Source organism: Neophocaena asiaeorientalis, unplaced genomic scaffold (assembly GCF_003031525.2).
Source record: "Neophocaena asiaeorientalis asiaeorientalis breed wild unplaced genomic scaffold, Neophocaena_asiaeorientalis_V1.1 scaffold100, whole genome shotgun sequence".
NCBI lineage: Eukaryota > Metazoa > Chordata > Mammalia > Artiodactyla > Phocoenidae > Neophocaena > Neophocaena asiaeorientalis.
This window is the reverse complement of record NW_020173955.1, coordinates 8824002-8850193: the sequence shown is the minus strand read 5'-3', so window position 1 is coordinate 8850193 and position 26192 is coordinate 8824002. Positions and strand designations below refer to the sequence as shown.

Genomic DNA, 26192 nt, shown 5'->3' with positions numbered 1-26192 from the left:
AGAAGGAGAGGAGAGAGGAGTTAGCACGTCCATCATCTAAAGCAGGGATCAGCAAACTTATTCTGTAAAGAAAGACAGTAAGATAATAAACATTTTCGGTTTTGTGGGCCACAAGGGATCTCTGTCACATATTCTTTGAATATTATCCTTTAAAAACATAAAAACTATTCTTAGCTCCCAGGCTGTACAAAAACAGGCCATGGGCTGGTCAGACAGTAGTTTGCTAACCCTTATCTAAAGCATATCTTTGTCCATGTGTTCATTCACTCAACAAAATCTGATTGAATGCCTACTATGAGCTGGGTACTGAGCGGTAATTAAAGTATTCAGACTCTAGTAATTATATTTACTGCAGGTTAGGAAGACACTTTGGATTCCTGCAGCAACTGTCAGTTCTGCAAAGAGCAACACTCTGCTTACCCCTACAACTGAATTTAATGTTCAAGTGAGCAAATATCAAGCCTTCTTAACACTCATCAATTGAAAATCAAAAATTAAATGCTGCCCTGGGTCTTTGCAACCACTATGAAACCACTGATAGAACGGTTTGAAGCATGACTCCAGTTAGCAAGCCTTTTCCCTCTCACATAGTTTTAGACTCCTATTGCAAAAGCTAAATATAACTGCTGCACTTGAGCAAGTTTACCATAGAGCAACAGAGCTATTTTCATCCATCACCATCCACAAGTCGACACGACACGGAAGAGTCGACCTTCTACATTTTAGAAGAAATTGCTTTAGCAATAAAGACACCCTTACCATGACAAAATTCAGAAACTAACACACAAGCTAGAAATAAGTCCCAATTTGGTCATTAAGTCACCGACAAGGCTGCACTCCAAAGCCACAAAGAAACCCAAGACCTCACACCTAGGTGATCTAAGGGGCACAAATATCACTAGACTTGCCTCTTGGAGGACACTCTTTCTAAAAGCCAGACTATCCAGACACAAAGAGAGGAACAGAGGGAGGCTTCAAAGGTCTATGGGGCCAGGCAGGTGACATAAACACATGAGGGAGCCTTGGTACGGACTGAGGCAGATATGTGCATTCTCCCTCTCAAGGAGCACACACAAAATCCAGCTCCACAGACTGTTGCCCAGCAAGTATTCCAGGCTAATGTTGCCAAATTTTCCCATTTAAAGAGAGAGACCAGAAATTCACATTTTTATGTGCTATCACAGAATTTTTAAATGTTGCAGCTAAGTTTGGAGAAAATTTAACACTTCAGGGGCCCAAAACGAAAATATTGGGGTAGGGGTTTCCAGAGAACACACCATCAGAAAAGAAAGGCGTTAAGAACCAGCATCTAGCAATCGCACAATTACTAAAACTGTCAATAACAACAGCAGCTAACAAATTTTTGAACATACATTAGGTCAGTTAATCTCATCATAACCCCAAAAGTTAAATACTGTTATTATCCCCATAGAAGAGAAAACCAAGACACAGAAAGATTAAGCAAGTTGCCAGACTAGAGGTGACAGTGATCTCAGGTTTATCTGACTCCAGAATCTCTGCTCTGCTATATAGTAAAACCATTTACAGAGTAATCATTTATTAATGGTCATAAATGTACATGCTATTACAAAGAGGCAGGGAAAAGGTCAATAAACACTTTAAACCTACAAATTCTATGCTCTTCTATGGCAAATTCTTGGCAACACTGCAGCCAATGCATATTAACTGAGGAAGTCAAAGGCTCATCTCTCTTTAGGCACTAATGAGACTGGAGGAAAGAGGGGCAAAGTACAATGGAGGTCTAGTAAATACTTAGCGGAAGAGGGCAAGGGCCATGTCTTGTTTGTCTTTTGTCCAGGGGAAAAGGGAATTCAATTTAAGTGCATATCACATACATATCTCATTGAAAAGCTCTGCAGATTTTTTTATTAGATGATGTCTCCGTGGGGTGGGGAGGCATTTTTAAGGAAAATGGGAGGAGGGTGTTTAACAGAATTTCAGAAATTACTTCAGCAATTCTGACATTTTCAAACTTTTTCTGAAGTTTTAAACACTGAAAATCATTTGACTTTTGACATCTTCAGCCTCATTCATTAGTATCACATTTACCCCAGCCCATTTCCTGTCTAATTTTTCTGTGGGCCAAAGAAACCAGAAAGGAAACTGTCAAAATGTGTATGTTAATTAATGCCTAGGAGCCCGAGGGCTAGATTTTAATGTTCTTTTGGGTCAGCTATTTCTGGAATTCAGGCCTTTTTTGCTCACTTTCAGACTGAATTCTGGAACATTATGGTTACCGGATGATCAGACAACCATAGCTAAAAATTTTTTTATAATTTTAACATATATTTTCACTGCTAGTCACACAACTACTATCATAAAGAATCCAGTCTTTATCACCCAAAGCCATATGATGGAAAATAAGAACCTCTGCCGAGAACACCTAGTCTTAGTATCTAGTACATAAAAGTATTAGACTTTTTCTTGGGATTTGAGGTTTCAAAAGGCAGAACCCCCTAATAAAGCTGAGCCTTACTCAAGAAGTCCCAAAGCTGAGCCCAGTGGAGACTGTCACATGCTTTTATTTTATAATAAAAGGGACGCAGAAGTAAGCGTAGGGGGAAAACTATAGCCTAGGGTTTACAGCTTAAAGACATAACTTTTAAAAACAGTGTTCTCCAACCAGTGTCCTTAGAAAAATTAAATCACAATTTTAGGGGATGGGACCCCCAGCCCTTCCCCTTCCCAAGTATTATCTTATAGCTCCCCAGTGGTTCCAGTGCGCAGCCAAGACTGAGAACCATTGTTTTAAAACGAGCCCCTTTCAAAGACAGCTTACACAGAAGGTCAATCACAGAAATGGAATTAAACCTTAACTAGGTGGTTTAAATTTGTTCAACTATCTTATACTAGTTTTCTGGTGGTAATGGGTTATTTAAACACAGTTGACGAATATCACTAGGTTAAAGAAAGTTATCCGGGCTCTTCTGGACTTCTCAGAGAATAATAAAGTGATATACACTAGGCTTGTCAAGAAAAGGACACATATACAGCTTTCACAGCTTAATTTTCCTAGAGAACACTCCTCCTTTACTTCCCTTTCCACTCATTCTCCTCCCCTTAGCTTATGTCTGGCATGCAACATAACAAACCCACTTTAAAACAAATCCTGAGGATTGATCAAAACATTTGCCTGTGGTAAAATTTTACACTAATGTTTGAAATAAATCCTACTGAATGGAATTAGAAATATTTTTTCAGTGATTTTGCCCATAATATTTGACTAGAATTAATCTTTTGGGAAATGGATTGTTGCTCAATCTATAGACAGTTGAAATGTTTTCTAGGATTTAGAAGCTTGCAGGTAACTGCAAAGAAGCAAAACAAATGGAACAATTACAGTTGACCTTTGAACACAAGAGTCTGAACTACACAGGTCCACTTGTCAGCATATTTTTTTCAACAGTAAATACTACAGTACTACACAATCCACAGTTGGTTGAATCCATGAATATGGAACCAGGGATACCAGAGGAACCGCAGATTCAGAGGAGCCTTAGATGAGGAGGAACCGGGGATATGGAGAGCCAACTATAAACTGTACATGGATTTTCACCTGTGAGGAGGGTCAGTGTTCCTAATCCCCAAATTGTTTAAGGGTCAACTGTACACAAGAATTTAAAAGGAGAAATCTGCAGAACATGTCTTATTTTTATTTGTCCAAGTCAACCACCAAAAAGAGATCTAGACCAGGCACAAATGATGAACCACCACCTCACATCAAATCTTTTCCAACAGGCCTGATGAACCTTCGGGTTTGGTTATTTCTTTAGAATAACGTATAGAATAGCCTCTCTCTCACAGCACCAAAAAAAATAAGCAAAGAGAAGAAAAATTTCACATGGTAAGAATAGTGGCTCTATATTTTTTAACTTCTGAGGAAGAAGGTTTCAAACAGAAGTAGCGGTGATTATGACCCAGAATCTCACAGTGTAGATTATATAAATTTGAGGGCATGAAATACTTATAAAGACAGTGAGTTATAGAGAAACCTCTTTCAAATTTCAAAAAGCTATTATTTTTAAAAAGCCACAGAGCTTGATACAATGTCAATTTTCTAAATGAAAAAAGATTTATAAATGAGACTAATTCCTACTGCATTTTCTTGAAATCAGGGTGGTTTCCATTTTCCTAGCTATGAACCATATGATAAAAGTAATCCCAATCAAAAGCTGGATCCTATAAATTTTTTTAAAACTGTTATTTAACAAGATCACAAATTCACCTGGAAACTGGAGAGACTGGGGCTATTAGCAAACTTTCCAAATTTAAAATCTGAATATAAGGAAATAAAATCAGTTTAACAGAGCAAATTGGTTTTTCCTTTACAATGAAAAAGTGAAAGAAAAAAAAACTGCAAAAACCATTTTTGCTTGCTTTAGAGAGGAAGAATATGATTCTCCTGCCAACTGCTGTAGCCAAAAGGCAAAAAGTAGCAGAGTTAGAGGGAAAATAATTTTCTTTTTAAAAATGCTCTCTATACGAACAAAAGCTATAGGGGATAAGAGTGGCAAAAATGCTCAAGGAACTCTCTCTAGAAAAAGAATACTATTAAGTCATTTTGAAAAGAGACAAGTGTTGTTTTTTCTCAGCTTTTTCCAATTAAGACATATTAAGCAAGTATCTATCTTGTGTTTCTATAGTACCCTTAATTCAGTGAAAAGAAACAAATGAAATCTGTAATACTCACACACAATGACATAAGGTTTAAAAGTCCCCCCATGAAGAATCAAAAAGAACCACAAAGTTTATCTAGGAAGACCCTTCGTGTATATTATGAGGGTTTTGCACTGAGAGAGTAAGACTAACACCCTACCTTATTCTTTGCCTCAACAGATTTTGAGACCTAAATGCAAAGTTCATTCTAAGTGTTAATATGTTGAAACAACTGTTACTTATTTGGAGCCCTGAATGAATTGCCATCTGGAGAAGTCACCAAGCAGCTTTCCTTGAGCTCTGGGCTTGCCAAAAACACTACTCGGGAAAACCGTTCAAAAAAACTTAATAGGGCTTCCCTGGTGGCACAGTGGTTGAGAGTCCGCCTGCCGATGCAGGGGATACGGGTTCGTGCCCTGGTCCAGGAAGATCCTACATGCCGCCGAGCAGCTAGGCCCGTGAGCCGTGGCCGCTGAGCCTGCGTTCCGCAACGGGAGAGGCCACAACAGTGAGAGGCCCGCGTACCAAAAAAAAAAAAAAAAAAAACTTATTAAAAAAATAAGTTTTAAACTTAATAAAAAACTACGTTTTTAAAAACAGTTTAAACTTAATAAACTTAATAAAAAAAATAAGTTTTATTTTTCTCTTTTCTAATCCTTAAGGAGAAAAAGTAGTAAACTACACTTCTAATGCAACTCTTTTTTACCCAATATTAAGAAACAAAGAATGTTTTAAAAATATAAGAAAAACTCATAAAAATAAAGCATTCCAGAAAGTAACCTATCTCATTATGTGCCACTTCCCATTACTTTCAAATTAGCAAAATCACTCAAGGCAAGAATTTACCAAGTTGTTTCTCTCACTTATGCTAGCTTCCTCATAAAAACACAATTGTTTAAAAAAAACACACAAAAACCCAAGGTAATTTTCAAAAGAAATTTTAAAAATGAGATTTAACAGCAAAAAGAAATTATAAATGTAATTTATTAATAAAATTTCCTCATATTCTATTTTCAAATACCGGTGCAAATCAGATTTTAAAGGCTTTCTAAAGTATTTAATCAGTCCTCCTCTAACATTTTCTCACTTCCTTAGCCTTTGCAAATATTTCCACACCTACATAACTGTCTACACAGAGGACTGTGTATAGATGACAATAAACTCTGAAAGAATAAGTTTTCAACTGCTTAAAGGGGAAACTTTAAATTGTAATTTGTAAAAACTGGAATACAATGAATGAATCATTCCCAGATCAATTTGTTTTCTTTTTAAACAGATATCTTCAAGAATGCCTCTTCTCTCAAGAAAAATGTTAAATTAGACATACATAGCTACCTTCACTGCTATACGCTGCAAATGTGATGACTTTAAGTTTATTTTTGTTGCAGTTTTTATTAAGTCTATAAAAACAGTGATTCCTCAATCAAGTTTCATGATTCCTTTGAAGTCAGCCCCCCCAACAATTTTTGACTGCCAAATTCAGAGAGGGCCCTTTGCTGTTTGAAGCTCTGTTATCACTATTTACAGTGTCTCTTCTCAATCAACTCCTACCCACACAACCCTTCATCTTAAACTGCACTAGTACCTTCCCCTCAATAATTTTTCAAACATGTTCTACCCGAGCACTCAAGCTATATATTGTGAATACCACTTCAATAAATAGGAGCTGGTTTCTTCTAGGACCCATGTGTACAAGGTTCTATTTGATTTACTCCCAAATATTATTCCCTTTTGAAACTAATCAAACATCCCAAATGACATAACTATGATCTTTTTATTTACAGACTGACACCAGATTATTTCAAAGCACTACTACAGAATGAGTCACTAAATGCAAGCAATCTACACAAGAGATAATAATAAAAGTTAACTAAATTATTTACCATTAATATTATTAGTAAGGGACGTTCCAAGCCTTAATAAACTGAGAGAAGCACACAGCTGAAAATAATGTCCATTTACTGGCCTATTAAGGCTAAGATATTTGTCAAAAGCATTTTGAGCATTTAAACCTATTCTGACCAGTTCAAAAATTGTTTCACCGAATCTAAAGACCCAATCATCCAATTGCTATGACATCCTTGGTTTGCACGGTAAATTGCAAATTTGTACATATCTCTTGGGAAAGAGAAATTATGGTAATTACTACCACAGTACATTTCTACCCAGGCTTAGATTGGAAACAAGTCCGTCTTAAGTGACAGGCAATAATACACACAACACAAACGGCAGGTTCCACATAAAGGAAAAGCACTCAAGTCCCAGTGCTTGGGGTGTTTCACATTATGTGACGAGTTTAGTGCTCGCTTTAAATCAGTCTGAACTTTGGGGAGCTTACGTGCAAGGTGAGACTCTAACAGCTGCTATGTAGCAAGATCCAAAAACTAAAGAAAATTCCAAAGTTTACCAACTGGTGATTAGTCGAAGTGTTCAGAATATTAAAGTTTTTCCAGAATAAAGATCCCAAGAAAGTATAAAAAATATGAAATAGCTTATATGTATGAATGAATCACACACAAGCTAAGAAATTAAGTGCTAGACTCTAAAACAAAGTCAAGCAGATGAAATCATATCTGGTAATAACTCTATTACATAATCTTTATTCTTACAGCCAAAACTCTCTTTTATCTTCTCACTTTTAATCCTTATGATTTCTAAAAGTATGAATTTGTAACATTTTTCTTTAAAAAGGAATTGTCTTTCCTCCATCTTAAATATTTGATCAGATTCTGAATTTTGGAACCCAAGTTTACAGTAATGATTTCATTACATCTTTATCATTTACTTTAATATAGAAAATAGAATTTTACTCTCTTAACTCTGATATTAAATTCTGGGTATGCCAAAAAATGGAAAGCAAGTAAATTTACCTTCAGAGAATCAACTAAATCATCAACTAAGAAGAGGCGTCTGAGTTCTTTTATCGTGCAGTTCACATGGCCAAGAGCAGAATTACTGTACTTCTGAACCAACTCCTCAGATATAGCAACTTCAGATTCCAAATACGCCCTAGAAAACAAAACACAGCATAACTGTCACTGACTGGATGATTTTCCCTGGATGTCTGTCAATCAGAAATAATATATCTGTAAGAGAGGACATTAGTAAAATATTTTACTATGGAAGCCTACTCTTTCCAAATTAAGCACAATGTAAAAACTCAACCAAGCATGGGGTAATTCACTGATAACGCGGGTATGGGAAAAAAAGCATACGCTTTGAAATCAGACCTATCTGGGCTTGAATCTTAAGCTCTACCACTTACCTGGCTGTGTAACGTTTGAAAGTTATTTAGTCATCCCTGTAACCTCAGTTTCCTCACTTATACAGTGGAGATTATCTTGAGATTTCAATGAGTAATGTGCTTAACACAATCAGGCACAAAGAAGCACTCAATAAATGGTGGTTATTGTTATGGATTTGGTTTTTTCAGGAGGACATAATGTTATCCCATCAAGTTTTCCTAACAAAACTTCTACTCATTTCCAAATACTATACTCTCTCAGCCTAATCTTTAGGGGAAACTATCCAATAAGCCAAGCCCCCAATTGTGAAATGGCTGCCAAAAGTCAATCTCAGTGAAACACAATAGTTACTGTCCATTTAGATGCCCCAATCTATACTGAAATACAGCTGGAATTGTTAAAATTTAAGAAGACAACTGTAATGGGGGGAAAAAGTCAAGTAGGCAGGAATGCAAGGAATTGTTTCATTAGTTACTGTTTCAAAGAAGCCATTTATCTTAGAGCAATCAGAAGTGCTAAGGATTCTCTCTTATCTGTTGGAAGCAACTCTTTACCCAGTCCCTCCTCAAAAACTCCCCATATCCGTGGACCCTAGTTACACTGGAAATTACAGTCCTCTTTGATAACTCCTTGTCTCATAGTTTTACCCCTGAAATATGCCCCAAATGCGCAGGCTCAGCGGCCATGGCTCACGGGCCCAGCCTCTCCACGGCATGTGGGATCTTCCCGGACTGGGGCACGAACCCGCGTCCTCTGCATCGGCAGGCGGACTCTCAACCACTGCACCACCAGGGAAGCCCTGTGCCTCCTCGTTTTCATTCGCTATACCATCACTACCGTTTAAGTGCTCATTATTTAAAAACTGGAATAGTCTATCAGTGTCCAAACCAGTCTCTAATCTATCTTCTGATTCACTCCTTCAGCCAATGCCAGATTCGTTTTATTTGAGCTATACTAGATAGTGCTATTTAGGTTGAACTCAGGTGGGAATTAGGAGACATGCTACCACCTAGCTATGTAACCTTGCAAAAGGCATTGAACTTCTTTAGGTCATGGTTCCAACTCTACAAAATTAAAAAACAGACTTCCTGAATCCATTCAGACTCAAACATTCTATGGTTCCAACTTTTCTACCACAGACCTCCTAAATCCTTCCAACCTTATTTCTCACTACAATGTTGTAGCTCAAACTTGAGCCATTCACCAAACATTTTTCACCTTAATGTGAAGTTTTATTCCTCACACTGTTTTCCTAATCCACAGTGCTCTCCTCTCACCTCTGGAGATAGCACACCGTCAGTCAGCACCATCTCAAATTCCATCCATACACGATGCCTCTCCCAACCCTACTATGTAACTCTAACAATGCTTTCTTTTGTATTATTCTTACAGTAATTACCATATCCAGCCCTGAAATATAAACATGTGTATACTTGTATATTTTTTTCTACTAAAGTATAAACTGTCAAGGACTAGGAATATATCTTCATTAGTACAATGTCTAGCATAGGACGCTTGTTATTTATTAGCCAACAAATAGCAAGTTGTTATTATCAAGTTAAAAACAGTCAAACATTCACACCTACCCTTAAATCAGCAAAAATTTATTTATGCAGCTTTAAGAAATATAGAAAAGTGGCTGATACGACTTTAGCTGGTATTCTGCTTCTTTGTACCACTGCTTTTGTTCTTGCTGAAAACAAGATGCCTGGCCAGCAGGCCACAAAGGCAGCACTCTCCATCAGTGACACCCTGTGGATATTTACATTCATTCAACTGGCATTTATGTGATAGTAATGCAATGCCAGCACAGTCGTCACTATTTTTCAATGACCACAGGTTATTACATAAGAACTGTATGATATTAACTTTACTAATGTGACTGGAGAACTTGGAAAACTGTCCAAAAGGCTTATTAAATTGGCATGTTGGCTGAATTTACTTTATAATAACCATAAAAGGCCTTTGAGCTAAGGACAGTGTTTCTAAGGAAATAAAGAATAAAGAAATCACTAGTTTCTTCTAAAAGTCTTCTTTAAAAATCAAACTATGTAAAATTTATAGATAATTTAGAATTGTTCGCTTGACAATGTTTTTATATATTTCAGTGTAACTAATTAAAAACCATATTCCTTTATGATTTGTGGCATGATGTAACTCTGCTATTTTGAAGTTGCAACTTCAAGTTACTGAATTCAGTTTGTTTCCCCATCTGTAAAATGGAGTAGTATCTATTCTCATAGTTTCATGAAAACCGGGAGCCTGAAATTAGGATAATAGTGGTGTTAACTGATAGAAATTGACACGTCTGAGATAAAAGACTCATTTAAAGACATGATGAATTAGTGGCTGTGGGGGGCTGGGTGGGGAGTTGCTGCGAGAGGTACTGATGCAGAGTGTCTTTTGGGTGTGATGAAAATGTCTGGAATGAGATGGTGACAGTTGTACAATTCAGTGAATATACTGAAAACCACTGAATTTTATAGTATGTGAATTAGACTTATCTCAATTTTTAAAGGGAGGTGAGGGTGGGGAACGTGATGAGTATGAAGTGAGGTCAGAAGATCCAAAGCTGAGGTGCGTCCACCCCATTAGCAATTGCAGAGATAATGCTACTTGTCAAAATAGGGTAAGAAGATGACGGTTTAGAGGCAAGGAGATGCTGAAATAAAGGAGCTATCCAAAGGATAATACAAAAGTAATGCCTTAGGGAAGGAGAAGAAGAAACTAGATAGAGAAGGAATGGTAAGAAAAGACATAGACATGATGAGGAAGCATAACAGAAAAACATTAACATACTATTGGAAAGAAAGGTATTTCTAATATCAGATAGCATAAAAAGTAAGCAATAAAGAAAATTTAACTCTCACCAATCCCAAACATGTTAAAAAGATACAGCTTCCATAAAAGTAAAATTAGGTAACCAATACCTACTTCTAATAAATAAATATTACTAACAAGTAGTAGAGTTAGGCGAATGATACATAAACCCAGTCTTTTCCATCATGAGCCTATGAAATGACTGTTAGGAAATCTCAAAAGCAGATGCTTTTGGTATAGGTTTTCAGCAAACATTTGCAATTATCTTTTAGCAGTAAAAAAATGCATGCCTGTAACTCTACAGATAGCAGAGTGAAGTCTCAATACTACTCTTGTTTATAGTGCTGCCAACGTGTGCCTTGTTTTCCAAACATCTCACCTGAATGGGTGGCCTTCATCAGATTTCTGGATAGCCTGGATCACACCCTTATATATCCTAAAGCAGATAGTCACAGAGAGCAGGGCCAAGGCAATGTAGGCCGTTACACTCACAATGCTGAATACCGTCAATGAAAGCAGCAGGAATAAGCTGGCACCAAACACCACTCCAGTCTTCTTAATGTCTCTCCAGTAGAGAAGGTCAACAACTAAAAATTTAAAAAGAAGAAATCTGAAATTAGAACATTACTTTACCCATTTGTATTTGGCACATTTATATTTACTCCACCCACAAAAGTAAGAAGGCCTCTAGATAAAGCAAAACCAAAACCTAAAATACTAAAGATTAACTTTATAAGCTAAATTTTAAACCCACCCTAAGCTGTATATTAGCATAACACCTTATATTGATTTCCACTTACCATAAAATATTTCTCATTCAAATCTATTTCCTACATGTCCAAGTCATCCTGGCTCTACAAGATTATTAAATCTCTCAAGCCCAACACAGCAGGACACCTAATCTAAAACAAGAGGCTTCTTAAAAATCATCTTGAGGGTTTTTATCTTCACAAAATGCATGATATATATATATTTAAACAACAGAAAAAGTATCTTATACACTCACTAAAATAAGATATTTCAGTGACACAAAAATATACTTATCTGCAGAAAAATCACTCATTCAAAAAAAAACATGCCAAGAAACTAAAACTTTACTAAAAACTACACAGATGAGTTTCACAGCTCTGCTTTTAAAAGATCTCTGAGAAACTTAACAAAATTGTAACCTAACTTGGCTATCATTAAACAAAAATTTCCTGCAAAGCAAATAACAGAGGGAAACAGCCTTTAGATTACCCAAAAAGCTATCTCCCTCTAGGAGGAGGTACATGCAATGCCATAAAACTTTAGGTGTCAAAGAAAAAATGTGTTGCAGTGTTATATAACGTTTATTAATAGTAAGGAATCAGACAAAGCTTAACCTAGCAAGTCTGCTCTTGGCCCATGGACACAGGCCACTGTGGGGATCAAATAACCAGAGACCTGTGGTTTCAAGATCAGGTTATGTACAACCCAAGGAGAATTCTGCAGTGTGTCAAGGGGCTCTTGAATTCACAGGCTAAACATAATTCACCTCCTTCTGGACTGTGGACAGTTAGGGTGGGGGGAGCAATCTTACAGTAAAATAAATATGGATATACTCTCGAATACAATTTTAAATAGTTGTTCATTTTTAAGATGAAGGGGGTGACAAAGAAAAATCACATTTCTGGGGGCTGCTTTGGTCTTGATCCCCAATTCCTCGAAGGTATTTGACTTTAAGGGTACCCCTGGTTAAGGGTACTTTTGTGGGAAAAATTATGCATGTGAACTGTAAAATGTTAGATATTATTATGAAGCCCTAAATTCCCATTAGTAAATATCATTTGAATACTGATTGAGATATTTTAAATGCCCATCACAGTGTGTCGCACATAGCAGGGATTCAGCAACATTTATTATGTTTAGGGAACATTTATTCCATTCTCCTAAACAGGATTTGATTTGAATGCTATTAATTTAACATCCTATATATGATTTACGGCTTTGTTTTCAAACTCTGATTTCAACTATTTATTAAAGTTTTCCCTATTTCAAGTTCGCTCCAACTCTGCTGAAAACATCTACATCAGTTTTGTTCGATTCAACTAGTTTCCACTACTGTACCAAGACACTAACACAACTGCGACAGGACCAGAACTTGAAATAGTGTATCTACACTATGAATAATAAACACTGAATAAAGAAATAACAGCGATGCTAATAGTTTTCTGACATTCAGCAAACACTCATTGAGCTGATACTGTTCAAAAAACTCAACCTAGGGCTTCCCTGGTGGCGCAGTGGTTGAGAGTCCGCCTGCCGACGCAGGGGACGCGGGTTCGTGCCCCGGTCTGGGAAGATCCCACACGCCGCGGAGCGGCTGGGCCCGTGAGCCATGGCCGCTGAGCCTGTGCGTCCGGAGCCTGTGCTCCGCAACGGGAGAGGCCACAACAGTGAGAGGCCCGCGTACCGCAAAAAAATAAATAGATAAAAATAAATATACAGAGAAAAAGAAAACAAAATGTCAACCCATATGAGTCACTTTAAATAAACTGTATTGCTGTGTTATGTCACAAACATGTTACTTTATAAACCACATGGAAAAGGATTTTAAAACTTATCTAAGTTTTCACTATTATAGGGCATCTAAAAGTTGACAACCTAGAAGAATGAGCAAGTAAGGTACACCCCAAACCTACTTTTATATGAAAAAATCCCTCCTTTGTAAAAATGTCTGGTCCTCAAAGTGCTCCAAAACATTTATTAACCTTCAAAATCACTATTAGTGATAAAAAATAAATGCAGATATCCTCACTATTCCTTACCATCATTAAAAACTAGTCAGTACAGGAATAAAGAAGCGGACATAGAGAATGGACTGGGGAACATGGGGAGGGGGAAGGGTAAGCTGGGACAAAGTGAGAGAGTGGCATGGACATATATATACTACCAAATGTAAAATAGACAGCTAGTGGGAAGGAACTGCATAGCACAGGGAGATCAGCTCCGTGCTTTGTGTCCACCTAGAGGGGTGGGATAGGGAGGGTGGGAGGGAGACGCAAGAGGGAGGGGATATGGGGATATATGTATACGTATAGCTGGTTCACTTTGTTATACAGCAGAAACTAACACACCACTGTAAAGCAATTATACTCCAATAAAGATGCTAAAAAGAAAACTAGTCCGTAAAACCTGATTATGAAATAAATGACTTAGGCTTAGAGGTATATACAACATATATTAACGTCTAACCAAATTACCTAATAAAATAGTGTTACTGTTGGAACAGTTTCAATGACTAGATAAGAATTATTTATAAGTAGTCTATGATTTCTATATAGATGGCTATGGTGCAAGGAAATATCAGTGACTGGGACTCAAGAGACCCACATTCTAGTACTGGCTCTGCATTGTATAACTTTGGATGAGGATCTACTTCCTCTAGACTCACAGAAACTAACATGATTCACAGTTAGTACAAAGATACATATCAATCTTGCATTCAAATTCCTAGTCAGTGCGTCCAAATTAGTGAGATTTAATGCTGTATTATCTGTGCCAAATAAAATTTTGAAATATCTGCTTCCTTTCTCGATCTAGATTTACTGGGGGGAGAGAGGCTTAAGTATTTTTATTTATATCAGTCTTTTTGAAATGCACCTTCCTAGAAACTCTTTCTTTTTTGGTCAAACATTATTAAAGCTTTAGGAAAACAACAAATTCATATTCCTATAATTTTTCAAGCGATCATGAACTATGTCACTATGACAACAGTATGAGAGGCGCCAAAAAAAGACTGTAAAGCTATACACTTTTTAGGCCTGAGAAATGTTTTCCAGGTTGCTGATCTACAGTCTCCACATATCCCTTTATTTCCTGAGTCAACATTTACTGGGCACTTAAATTATACCAAATACTGTCTGTAGACATTACCTCTTTCAATTTTTAAAACCCTATGAGGCAGGCTTTCAGACAAGAAAGTGAGAGCCAGCTCTTATATGACTGGACCCAAATGATTTAATTAATAAGTGGTACAACATGAATTTTTAACACAGGCTTCCTATTGATAAAGCTCACACTCATGTATGGTGCCAAATTAAAGGCCCAGCACATTAAAGTCCTTCAAAATGTTACACATTTGCACATATAATGAATAGGCAGAGTATAAGCAGATAATTATTACATGTGAGATGAATCATAAAGGCCAAGAAGAAAGTAAAATTAACAAGATAGGTTAATTGATAAGGAACTTGTAAATTTTTTTTTTTTTTTGCGGTACGCAGGCCTCTCACTGTTGTGGCCTCTCGCATTGCGAGCACAGGCTCCGAACGCGCAGGCTCAGCGGCCATGGCTCACGGGCCCAGCTGCTCCGCGGCATGTGGGATCCTCCCAGACCGGGGCACGAACCCATATCCCCTGCGTCGGCAGGCGGACTCTCAACCACTGCGCCACCAGGGAAGCCCGTAGATTTTAATATATATACTTCACCTACAGTTAAATCCAAAAAGGAGAAAAGAGCTCTATTCCAATATTCTTGACCTGTATGTTTCCATAGTAGAAAACTATAATTAATCAAGCTGTTGAAAGCATCTTTTTTTCGGCAGGCGGACTCTCAACCACTGCGCCACCAGGGAAGCCCTGAAAGCATCTTTTAAGAACCATGTGAATCTGGTTAAGAGTGTGGTTTTCCCAGTAGGCTTTCCTATTGGGAAGAGAATACCCTCCCTACTAGCTTAATATGTACATACAGCTGAAAGTTAAAATTCTGGTGCTTTGGGTATAATAAAGTCAATTTCCCCAAAGTTGATGATATGGGAATAGTCATGTATATGATCCAGCAGTATTCAGTGACTGTAGCCTAATATAAACCTAACTGCATGAAAGTACAGTAAACTATAACCTACTGCTTCCTTTCCACCTATTAAATGGTTCCTAGAATGAGATCTTTTCAATAAATGGAAGAGCTCTGAAAATCTGGTATACAAGTCGATACATATTGTATGAAAATACGTAAATAGCTATACAAGAGTTCTCAAAGCAGAAACCATGAGAGTCTTGTGGAAATAAGCCCCAGGGATGCCCTGGTGGAGCCTTAAAGCACAGAGGAGGAACAAAGGGAAAAAGAGTCAAGAGAGACAGGACAACTAGGTACTGATAGGCACACGTAAGACAAAAGTAATATTTCCTAGAATAGGAAGGTCTGAGAGGCAATCTATACTGTTACCACAGTCATTGTGCAAAGTATAGAAGGATTTCAATCCTTTTTTGTAAAGGAATTTAAGAAATTGTTAGTGAAGCTGTAAGGATGAAAAAATATTAGTTTCTAGCCACCTTAATTGACACTCACAAATATTTCAGGTCTCAGATTCCTTAAATTGGTTTAAATGAAAAAACTTTGGAAGATTAAGTTTATCCAGGATTGTTGATTCTCAATGGAGGGAGTCATAAAGTTTTATTAAAACCCTTTATGAGAAATATATTGAAATACTATTGCTTCTAATATCCATCAAGAAATTTATATCCATTAGTTAATTTACATGTTTGCTCATTCCTAATACCAAAATCAGGCAGACACATCACAAGAAAAGAAAACTACAGACCAAGGTTCCTTATGAATACAGACAAAATAATCCTCAACAAAGTACTAGCAATCTGAATCTAGCAACACATAAAAAGGATTATACACCATGGCCAAGTGGTATTTATCACAGGGATACAAGGTTGGTTCCACATATGAAAACCAATCAATAATACACCATATTAAAAGAATCAAGGACGAAACCCCACATGATCATCACAACTAGACACAGAAGAAGCATCTGACAAAATCCAAGACCCTTTCATTATAAAAACACCTGACAAACTAGGAATAGGAATGGAAGAAATGTCCTCAAGCTGATAAAGGTTATCTACAAAAAACCCACAGCTAACATCATACTTAATGGTGAAAGACTGAAAGCGTCCCCACCCACTAAGGCCAAGAACTAGGCTAGGATATCCCCTCTTTCAACTTCTATTCAACACTGTCCTGGGGGTATGGAGGCAGGGCAATTAGTCAAGAAAAAAAATAAAAGATATGCAGATTGTAAAGGAAGAAATGCAACAATCTGTTTGCAAATAACATGATGTTGTAGGTGGAAAATCCTAAGGAATCCACCAAAAAACTACTAGAACTAATGAACAAGTCCAGAAAGGTTGTAGAATTAAAAAAAAAAAAAAATCAATATACAAAAATCAATTGTATTTCTATACTAGCAACAAACGATCTGAAAATGGATTAAGAAAATAATTCCATTTACAATAGCATCAAAAAGAGTTTAAAAAGAGTGAAAGGCTCAGAAACTGAAAACTACAAAATATCAGAAACTGAAAACTACAAAATATTGTTGAAAGAAATTAAAGAAGACAAATAAATGGAAAGACATCCCACGTTTATAGATTAAAAGGCACTATTATTAAAATGGTAATTGATCTACAGAGCAATCTCTATCAAAATCCTAGCTGCCTTTTAGCCAAAACTGACAGACCAGTTGCAGAATTCCTATAGAAATGCAAGAGATCCAGAATAGCCAAAAACAATTGTGAAAAACAACAAAGTTGGAGAATTCACACTTCCCCTTTTCAAAACTTCCAACAAAGCTACAGTAATCAGTTTGGTAGCTGCAAAAGGATGGACAGATAGATTATGGAATAAAATGAAGAGTCCAGAAATTACATTTACATTATGATCAACTGATTTTGACAAGGATGCCAAGACATTCAATGGGGAAAAGAATAGTTTTTTCAACAAATGGTGCTGGGACAACTGGATATCTAACTGCAAAAGACAAGTTGCACCCATACGTTACACCATATACAAAAATTAACTTAAAATGGATTAAAGACCTAATGAGTTTAAAGTACAAAACTTAGAAGAAAAAAATAGGTATAAATCTTCATGATTTTGGATTAGGCAATGGTTTCTTAGATATGTCACCAACAGCAGAAGCAGTTTAAAAAAAAAAAAACCAGATAAATTGACCTCAATAAATTAAAAACTTTTGTGCTTTAAAGGACACTATCAAGGTGAAAATTCAACCACAGAATGGGAGAAAATATTTACAAATTAAATATCTGATAAAAGACTTGTATTCAGAATATATTTTAAAAAACTTCTTACAACTCAACAATAAAAAGACAAACCAATTAAAAACGGGCAAAGGATTTGAATATTAATTTCTCCAAAGAATACATACAAATTGTCAGTAAGCAATGAAAAGATGCTCAACGTCATTAGTCATCAGAGAAATGCAAACCAAAACCACAATCAGATACCACTTCAGACACACTAGTATGGCTAAAGTAAAAAAGATGGACAATGACAAATGTTGGCAAGAGTGATGATGATTGGAATCCTCTTACATTGCTGATGGGAATGTAAAATTCAGCCACCGTGAAAAACTGTTTGGCAATTCCTCAGTAAGTTAAACAGAGAGTTACCATATGACCCAGCAATTCCACACCTAGGAATTTCCACCCAAAAGACTAGAAAAAAATCTATGTACACAAATGTTCACAGCAGCATTATTCATAATAACCCAAAGTGGAAACAGCCCAAACGTCCATCAACTAATGAATAAACAAAATATTCATACAATGGAATATTATTGGATAATAAAAAGGAATGAAGTACTGATAACATGCTACAGCATGGATGAGGCTTGAAAATATTATGCTAAGTTAAAGAAGGCAAACACAAAAGGTTACACAGTTGTATGGTTCTGTTTACATGAAGTGTCTAGAATAGGCAGTTCTAGAGAGGCAGAAAGTAGATTTGTGGTTGCCAGTAACTGGGAGGAGGAGAGATGGCGAGTGACTGATGATGGGTTTAAGATTGTTTTTTTTTTGGCGGGGGGGAATGAAAATGTTCTGAAATTAAATGATGGTGATGGCTGCACAATTCCATAAATATACTAAGTCAATGAGTTGTATGTACACTTAATTTAAAAAAAAAAAGTCATTTTAAACATGTTTCTCTGCTAGGTTGTAAGCTCCAGAAGACAGCATTTTATCTTACTACCTACCACATCTCCAGAGCTGAGCACAAAGCCTGAACCAACTAAACCTTCAATAAATATTACTAATTGATTACAATGAATGCACACTTAATGCCAGTTTAAAGCATGCACTAATCCTAATTATTCAAAAAATGTTTCTGTGCTTTGGATTTAACATTTGTTTTATTTAAACTACCATCAGATATCCACACTTATTAAGTAACAAATAGCAATGCTTTCAGATAATTTATAAAACAGTAAATATTGTTTTACAGGCTTGTCTCTCCTTACTAGACCCTGAAGGGCTGCTAAATGCATTTCATCTTTATATTCTCATTACCTGCTTCATTAATATTTGCTGCACTGTCTGAATAGTGATCAGATTAAAATGTTTCTATTCCTAAGACTAATTAAAGACTGTAATATTTTCAAATTAAAATAAAGGACATCTTTAAATAAGAACTATAGGGTCACTAAAATGCTAATTTTGGATTCCTCTGTAATCACTTTATTAGTTTTGTTTATGAAGGAAGAGTTCAATGGCCTCTTTATTCTGAGAAACCAAAATTAAGACAAAGGGCTTGTAAAGGAAAATTTAAACCTTCATGATTCCTGAAGTTTCCTTCTACACTGCAGAATGGAGTGTTAATCATGCAAGGCAACCTACTGTGATGTAAACTTTATTCTTAAATAAAATGTTCATGAAATATCCTTTTAAAGATCTGAAATTAATCTAACAGTGCTTTTTCCTCTTATAACAATGGAGGATGCTTATGGATTACTAAAATAATTTTGATCAATTTAAACAATTTTTTGTCACTTAGAAAAAAGTGATTTATTCCCTGCAGTGCTTCCCCACTTTTGTTTTCCAAATGAAAATGTGAAAAATCTTTATTTTGATAGTGCTTTAAGCAGTAGCAATTTATCAAACTAAAATTTTCATTTAAAATAATTCAGTACACTATCATCTCTTATTCAAAAGAAACACTTCTGGCCCAATGCAGAGTAAGACAAGTTGCCTACATCTGGTAATCATTAACTGTCATCTGTCATAGCTAAAAATAGTGCCAGCCTTACATGCAGGAGCCATCCAATTACATTTTGCCTCAAATCAAATTCTTACTGTAGCTCTTCCTTGAACAGCCTGAAGTTAGGTTTCAATTTTTAAATCTTTTGTCTGGGTGGAAAAAAACATTGAACTAGGTGGTCCCCAAAATACTGGGAGAACAAGGAACAGCTAGCAGTAAAATGCCTACTTCCTAAGCAAAAGCAAATATTAAGTTCTCTTTAATAAAGTCAGATGAAGAATGAGAAAGGCAGTTAAAAAGGAAGTTAATAAATAAACATATGAATATTAGAATGATACTAAATTTTCAGTTGTTATTTTTCACAACCATGGTCTTTAAATTAATAAATAATTATGTATTTATTAGAAATCACAATCCTTAAATCAAATTCTTCCCAATTGCCAGGAAAAGTGACTAGAATTCAGAGTTGATCATTTATTACCACATAGTAAGCATTTTATCTCCATATAATAACCATTCACTTGGCTAAAAAATGACAGGTGGTGGTCCACAAAAATATCTGTGCAGAGCGGGAGCTTAACTCTTTCAGCAAACACGGTAAGAGGAGCTTGAGTCCTATTTCTTCCTTCTAGTTACCATCATGTAAAATTAGAAAAATGATAGCCACCTAACAAGTTAGTTGAAAATGAATGGAGATTGCACACATGGAAATGCTTGATGAATTAAACACACTAAATAAAAGTAATGTCTGAAGAGGTACAGTCAAGCAGGGCAATCAAATATTAAATACGATGCTTAACTAAGCTCTGATTTTTTAAAAGGTGAGTTCAACTTTCTCTGAAAGCACTGCTAACTTGGTTTCAGTTAGCAAGTTTCAGGTTGAAGGATACCTAGTATTGCTACAAAGTATCTCAACCAAATACTTGGCAAACCAGCATCTCTCTTGGCCATCTCTCCTCATCCTGTAGCTAGAGTTTTTAAAAGATACAATTTCAGGTCCTTGTCTCTTTCATCACTAAAGCTTCCCTGTTTTACTTCTGACAACTTTACTGTATGTTGTCCATTTCAACAACCACACATCTAAGGAAGAAACATTTTACATAAAACTAGTATAAATTCTATATTTGCCCTTTCTATAAAAATTTAGTAATCCCCTATTCTGAGCAAGGAACTGTGCAAGTACTTTATATACATTATCACTAATCACAACAACTCTATAAAGTGTTTATTATCTGCACTTTATACATAAGGCAATCAAGGCTCAGAGGTATTATTAAATAAATTGTGCAGGGTTACTGATTAAAATTCAGGTCTGACTGTGAAGGTCTCACTCTTTCCATCATACCACATATTTTGTATTTAAAGGAATTTATCAGTACTCAAGTTTGCTTTTTACCCTACTTGAGGATTCCAAATAGTGTTTCAACCCCAATTTAAAGAGAGAAGTAATTAACTAACACCATGAGCAGAGTTATATACACAGACCAGTAAATTCCAGTAACATAGATTCAGTAATAGGAGTAAATCATGTTCTGTTCAAATTGCAAGTCGTGGTTCCTAGAAGCCATCTAAATTGTCCCTCTCTCTGAAAAAAATAAATTAAAACTATAAATAGCTACAGATAGATAGATATTAATAGATAAGACAACACAAATCAACCACAACACAAAACTGCAGATCTTCCTAATAATGTAGCATTTTGTACGGTTAATGTTTTGAGTGATGTTGGAGAATTACTCCAAAAGAGATTGTCCAATAGGCACTTCAAAACAGAATATCTGACCTCAAAAGATTAAGAGAAGCCACGAGGAAAGTCATTAAAACCCTTGAACATTTTTGTAAAAGGACATTACATGTGATCCACTGTGAAAATTCAACCACAAAAATATCATGTTGTGCTACCAATTTTGTAGTAAAAAATACACACCAAAAAGCCCAAAATCTTGATTCATCTCTGTTCATTCTAAGACTTATGCACAGCTATGATTACAACCTAAATTTTGTTAAAAATAAACTAAAACTTATTTTCATAACTGTTGGTTTTATGTTTCAAGTCTTAACAAAATCTTTTTCCCTCCATTATTTGCCATGAAATTTGAGCTTACTTTAAGTGCTTGTTTCTCTTATATTAAGTACCCTCAAGTAGAAAATGTCTTAATATACTGAAGGAAGGTAAAACTACCTATGATTGTTGCTGCCTTCTTAGGAAAATCCAAATTTCTCTGAGACTGAAAACAGTGAGGTTCAATAACCACCACAACAATTAATTTAATTAATTAGTTCATGTTGTTTTCAACACTTCCTTTAATCCCACATTCCATTTCCAGCTTTATTAGAAGATGACAAAAAATACAGCAGAAAATAATTCTAACTTCCCACTTCCAACTTTACTTCTTGTTGGCATACACACATTACAAGAAATAGGCACCAAACCTTAGAAATAGGAAATTGCTGCCAAAATCCTGTTTTCTACTAATAAAAACTAAATGGAAAACATACGTTCCATAACTCTATAAACCTGAAAAGCTTAATAAACTGGAATAGGGGGAAAAGTCTGAGCAAATTACTAGTTTAAAAAAAGAATCAACTTCACTAGTAGGTAAACTAGTTATAGTTATACTTCTATAACCTTACACACCTATGGCACACACTCAGTATAAATGCTCAATGAATAAATAGCTAATAATACAGATAATGAAATAAGGTAAAGTATTCACATCACTGACCAGGATAATCTATTTTAATTTTAGATTATTTAAGTGGAAAAAATACACAAATGAGTATATACAACAACTATACACTAGCAACAGCTATTCTTATGGAAAATCAGAATTTTGGCAAATCTGTAATCTGAGAGTAGTAATTCCTAAATCTGTCTCAATTGCCAACTCTTAACAATAGACTTGCAGAAGTATCATTAACATTTAATAATTTTTTAATCTTAAATTGCTTTGAGCTACCTAGAATAAATATAAGATCGTGGTATTGAGGAGAGACAAACAGTATTTTAGTGTCTAGCAATACCTTACATAAATGCCTAAAAGGTGATTGGATTAAAAAGTTTGAAAGCAATGAGGCAAATTTAAACATATACATTACATACACATAAATACACATCCAGTAACATAAATGAGCATTATCCATGATAATGACCCTATGCCACTAGCTGTCTAGTCCTGAACAAATAATTTAATCTCTTTAGTTTTCTTGGTTTCCTTACCCATAAAACAAGAATAAGTGACTATTAAGATGTCTTGCTTGTGGGTATGATCTAAAAATCCGGGATTTACGGATGTTGCTTAAGTTAATTAATTGCTCCTTTAAAAAAGGGGTAAGGTAGGGGATCCCTTTTATTTCTCCCATTTGAAAAACCATTTTTAAAAATTCCCAAGAATGGATGTATAAGGCTCAGGCCAGGAGTAAACCTGGCTGAACATCAAAGTTCTCATCCTGTCACTTTGTTGAAAAGCTGTGCGGAGTCAATGAGGAGACCCAGTGATAAGGCCACCACTGTTTCTTTTGCTGCCTTCAAGGAATTTACAGACTAGGAAAAAAAGCCAATATTTATTTATATATATATAATATATTTTTAATTACATATATATATATTACATGTATTATATACATATATATTAGTTATATATAACTGTAATATATATAGATATATAACTGTAACAGAAGGCACAAAATGAAAACCAAGAGATAGGAGTTCTGAGGAATACTGGATTCCCTCCACCTGGAAGGTGAATACTTCAGGAAGGATTGGGCTTCTGACAAGACTTGGGCAAAATGAAATGGGAAGGGGGATTTTAGACAGAGAGAAAAACACAAGCAAATGCAAAGAACAGGCATGTTTAGGAAACAAGTCCTTCAATGTGGCTGGAGACAGAGTAATGGTAGATGGGATTATAAAGGCTAGGATTAGACCATGGAATGCCTCTTAAAAGTCCAGGATAGTATGAACTTAATTTGAAAAGTAAAGGAAAACCCCTTAAGTGCTATGATTAGAGCCATACTTTAGGAAGATTAATTTGGCTTAACATATAGGATTTAGTGGAAAAACCAGTTAGAAGTTCTGACAAGGAATTAAGAGTACCCGGATTTGGGTAAATAAAGAAAACTGAGAAGATATTTCCATTGCTCTCACTACTTATCCATGCAAGACTTTAAACCATATATAGGAGGAAAAAATTACCAATTTACTCTTTTTCAATTTAAATCTGGTTCTCATTAAGTAATTTACTTAAAACTGACAAAACAGCTATCTTAGAAAGAGTTAAAACCATCAGAAATGCGTATGTAGTACTTAATCTTGGCCAAGGTTTCAGGACAGACACTCCTATACATTACTCAAAATAATTTGTATCTTTCTGAAGGGAAGTTCTGCAACATGAACCAAAAGCCTAAATACTATAACCCAGCAATTTGGAAATAATTATAAGAGCAATAATTTATATTCAATTATATTCATTTTAGCATTCTTCATGTTTGCAAAAAATGTAGGAATAACTTGAATATTTAACTATAAGGGATTAACAGTACATACTTAGAATACTACACCCATTAAAACAATGTAGAATATTTCTAAATGAAAGGTATTTCCCCATTTAGTGTGAGAAAAATGATTATGGAACAAAATGTACCATACGTAACCCCAACACATACACACACCGTTAGAAATACACACCAAAACCACTCTGTGAAGTGATGGTTTTATTCTTCCACAGACCTTCTAAATTTTCTACAACATACACACATATATACACACACACAGTGTTGCACTACTAAACCAAGATCCAGAAGAAATATCTAATGAAATGATTAAACGCTGGGTTTCAACTATGTTTAGAACTGAAAAGCAGGAGGCTTCCTCCAATCAATAGGTCTCGCAATTGATTAACACCCAAGTTCCCTTCTCAGGATTTTTTTTGGGGGGGGGGGGATTCCCAGGGACATTTATTTCAAGCAGCCAAGACCCCTTTCTCCTCTCTACCTGAATGTCAGTATGAGCGTACACCTTTACCCATATACTCAGTAACCTTAAGCTTTGAAAGAAATTGAAAGTGACTTAGCAAAAGTAAAGATAAGGGAGCCCTACAAGAACCTCTGCAAGAAGTATGATCCAGAAATGGTCCAAAGTCAGTTTCTGTCTTGCCGTATAATCAAACTGAATTTTAATGCTAGAAACATTTCTGTCCCCATCCTACACAAACTCCTCTCAAAGGTCACCTACAGTATGTTAACTGCCAAGTCCCAAAAACACTACTAATAATGGGTAGTGTCGTACATATTCCTAAAATTCAATAGGGTCCACAATCATTTCTCAATCTTCACATTAAATGGCTTCTCTCTAGTATTTAACCATCCATTCCCTCTTGAAAAATCTCTCCCTCCCTAATATCAGGAAACCAGCCCTAACCTGCTGCTTTTACTGCTCCGACTATAACTTCTTGTGCTCCATGTCCCCACAATATAGGTTTTAGGCTCTCCTTCCTTAATCTTCTGTTCTTTTTTTTTTCTTTTTTTTTTTTTTTGCTTTACGCGGGCCTCTCGCTGTTGTGGCTTCTCCCGTTGAGGAGCACAGGCTCCGGACGCGCAGGCTCAGCGGCCATGGCTCACAGGCCCAGCCGCTCCGCGGCATGTGGGATCTTCCCGCACCGGGGCACGAACCCGTGTCCCCTGCATCAGCAGGCGGACTCTCAACCACTGCGCCACCAGGGAAGCCTCTTCTGTTCTTTCTATGCAAATTTCCTCACAGTATTCATCTGTCTCACTTTGCATTCAATTCCCAATTCTGCATTCATCATTAAGCCTGTCATTTCTCTGAGCTTCAAATTTGAAGTTTCCAAAACAGAACTCTGCATCATTTCTACCTACTTTAGTCTATTTCTACTGACACTAAAGCACTAGCATGGCCAAGGTTGCACTCTGACTGAAATTTCATGTTGTCCTTTGAGTCCCTCCCTCACCCTAGTCCCACAAATCTATGTCAAATATCAAGTATTCCTTTCTAAGTTTCTCAAACCTGCCACCTCCTTTTCATTCCTACTTCAGGCCAAGTTCAGGCACATCTAGGCACAAATACAGTCATCCTGTTCTGCTTCTAAGTTCTTCTCCAATTTATCTTATATAGCACTCCAAAACAGTCTTTCAAACCTGCTGTCATTTTACCACTCCCTACTTTAAAACTTCCAAAGGCTCTTTATTTCCTTTATGATAAAATCCAAAAGTCAATGTCTTCTGCAATCTGACCCAGGGTATCTTTTCATAAAACCAGAGAACATCAAAATTGGAACACTAGAAATCATGCAGAAGAGGAAACTGAAGACCAAAAACGGTAAGATTCTCACTCTGGCCAAAATCAAAACATACGAGAACAGAAACTTTAAAAACTAGGTTGGTGTTTCCTACATTTGCCTAAT

At 36.0% G+C, this 26192-nt stretch overlaps 1 protein-coding gene across 4 annotated transcripts in view; it reads right to left on the bottom strand.

The window, feature by feature from the left end:
* The window catches only part of RTN4 (reticulon 4), a 66745-nt gene that overhangs the window by 3867 nt on the left and 36686 nt on the right, over nucleotides 1–26192 (bottom strand). For all 4 annotated transcript variants that reach the window (XM_024752950.1, XM_024752947.1, XM_024752948.1 and 1 more), the window contains 2 exons: nucleotides 11122–11329; nucleotides 7548–7686 (listed from right to left, as the gene is read on the bottom strand). In XM_024752950.1, the coding sequence (XP_024608718.1) occupies nucleotides 7548–7686; nucleotides 11122–11329 (347 nt within the window). The remainder of the gene's footprint in view (nucleotides 1–7547; nucleotides 7687–11121; nucleotides 11330–26192) is intronic.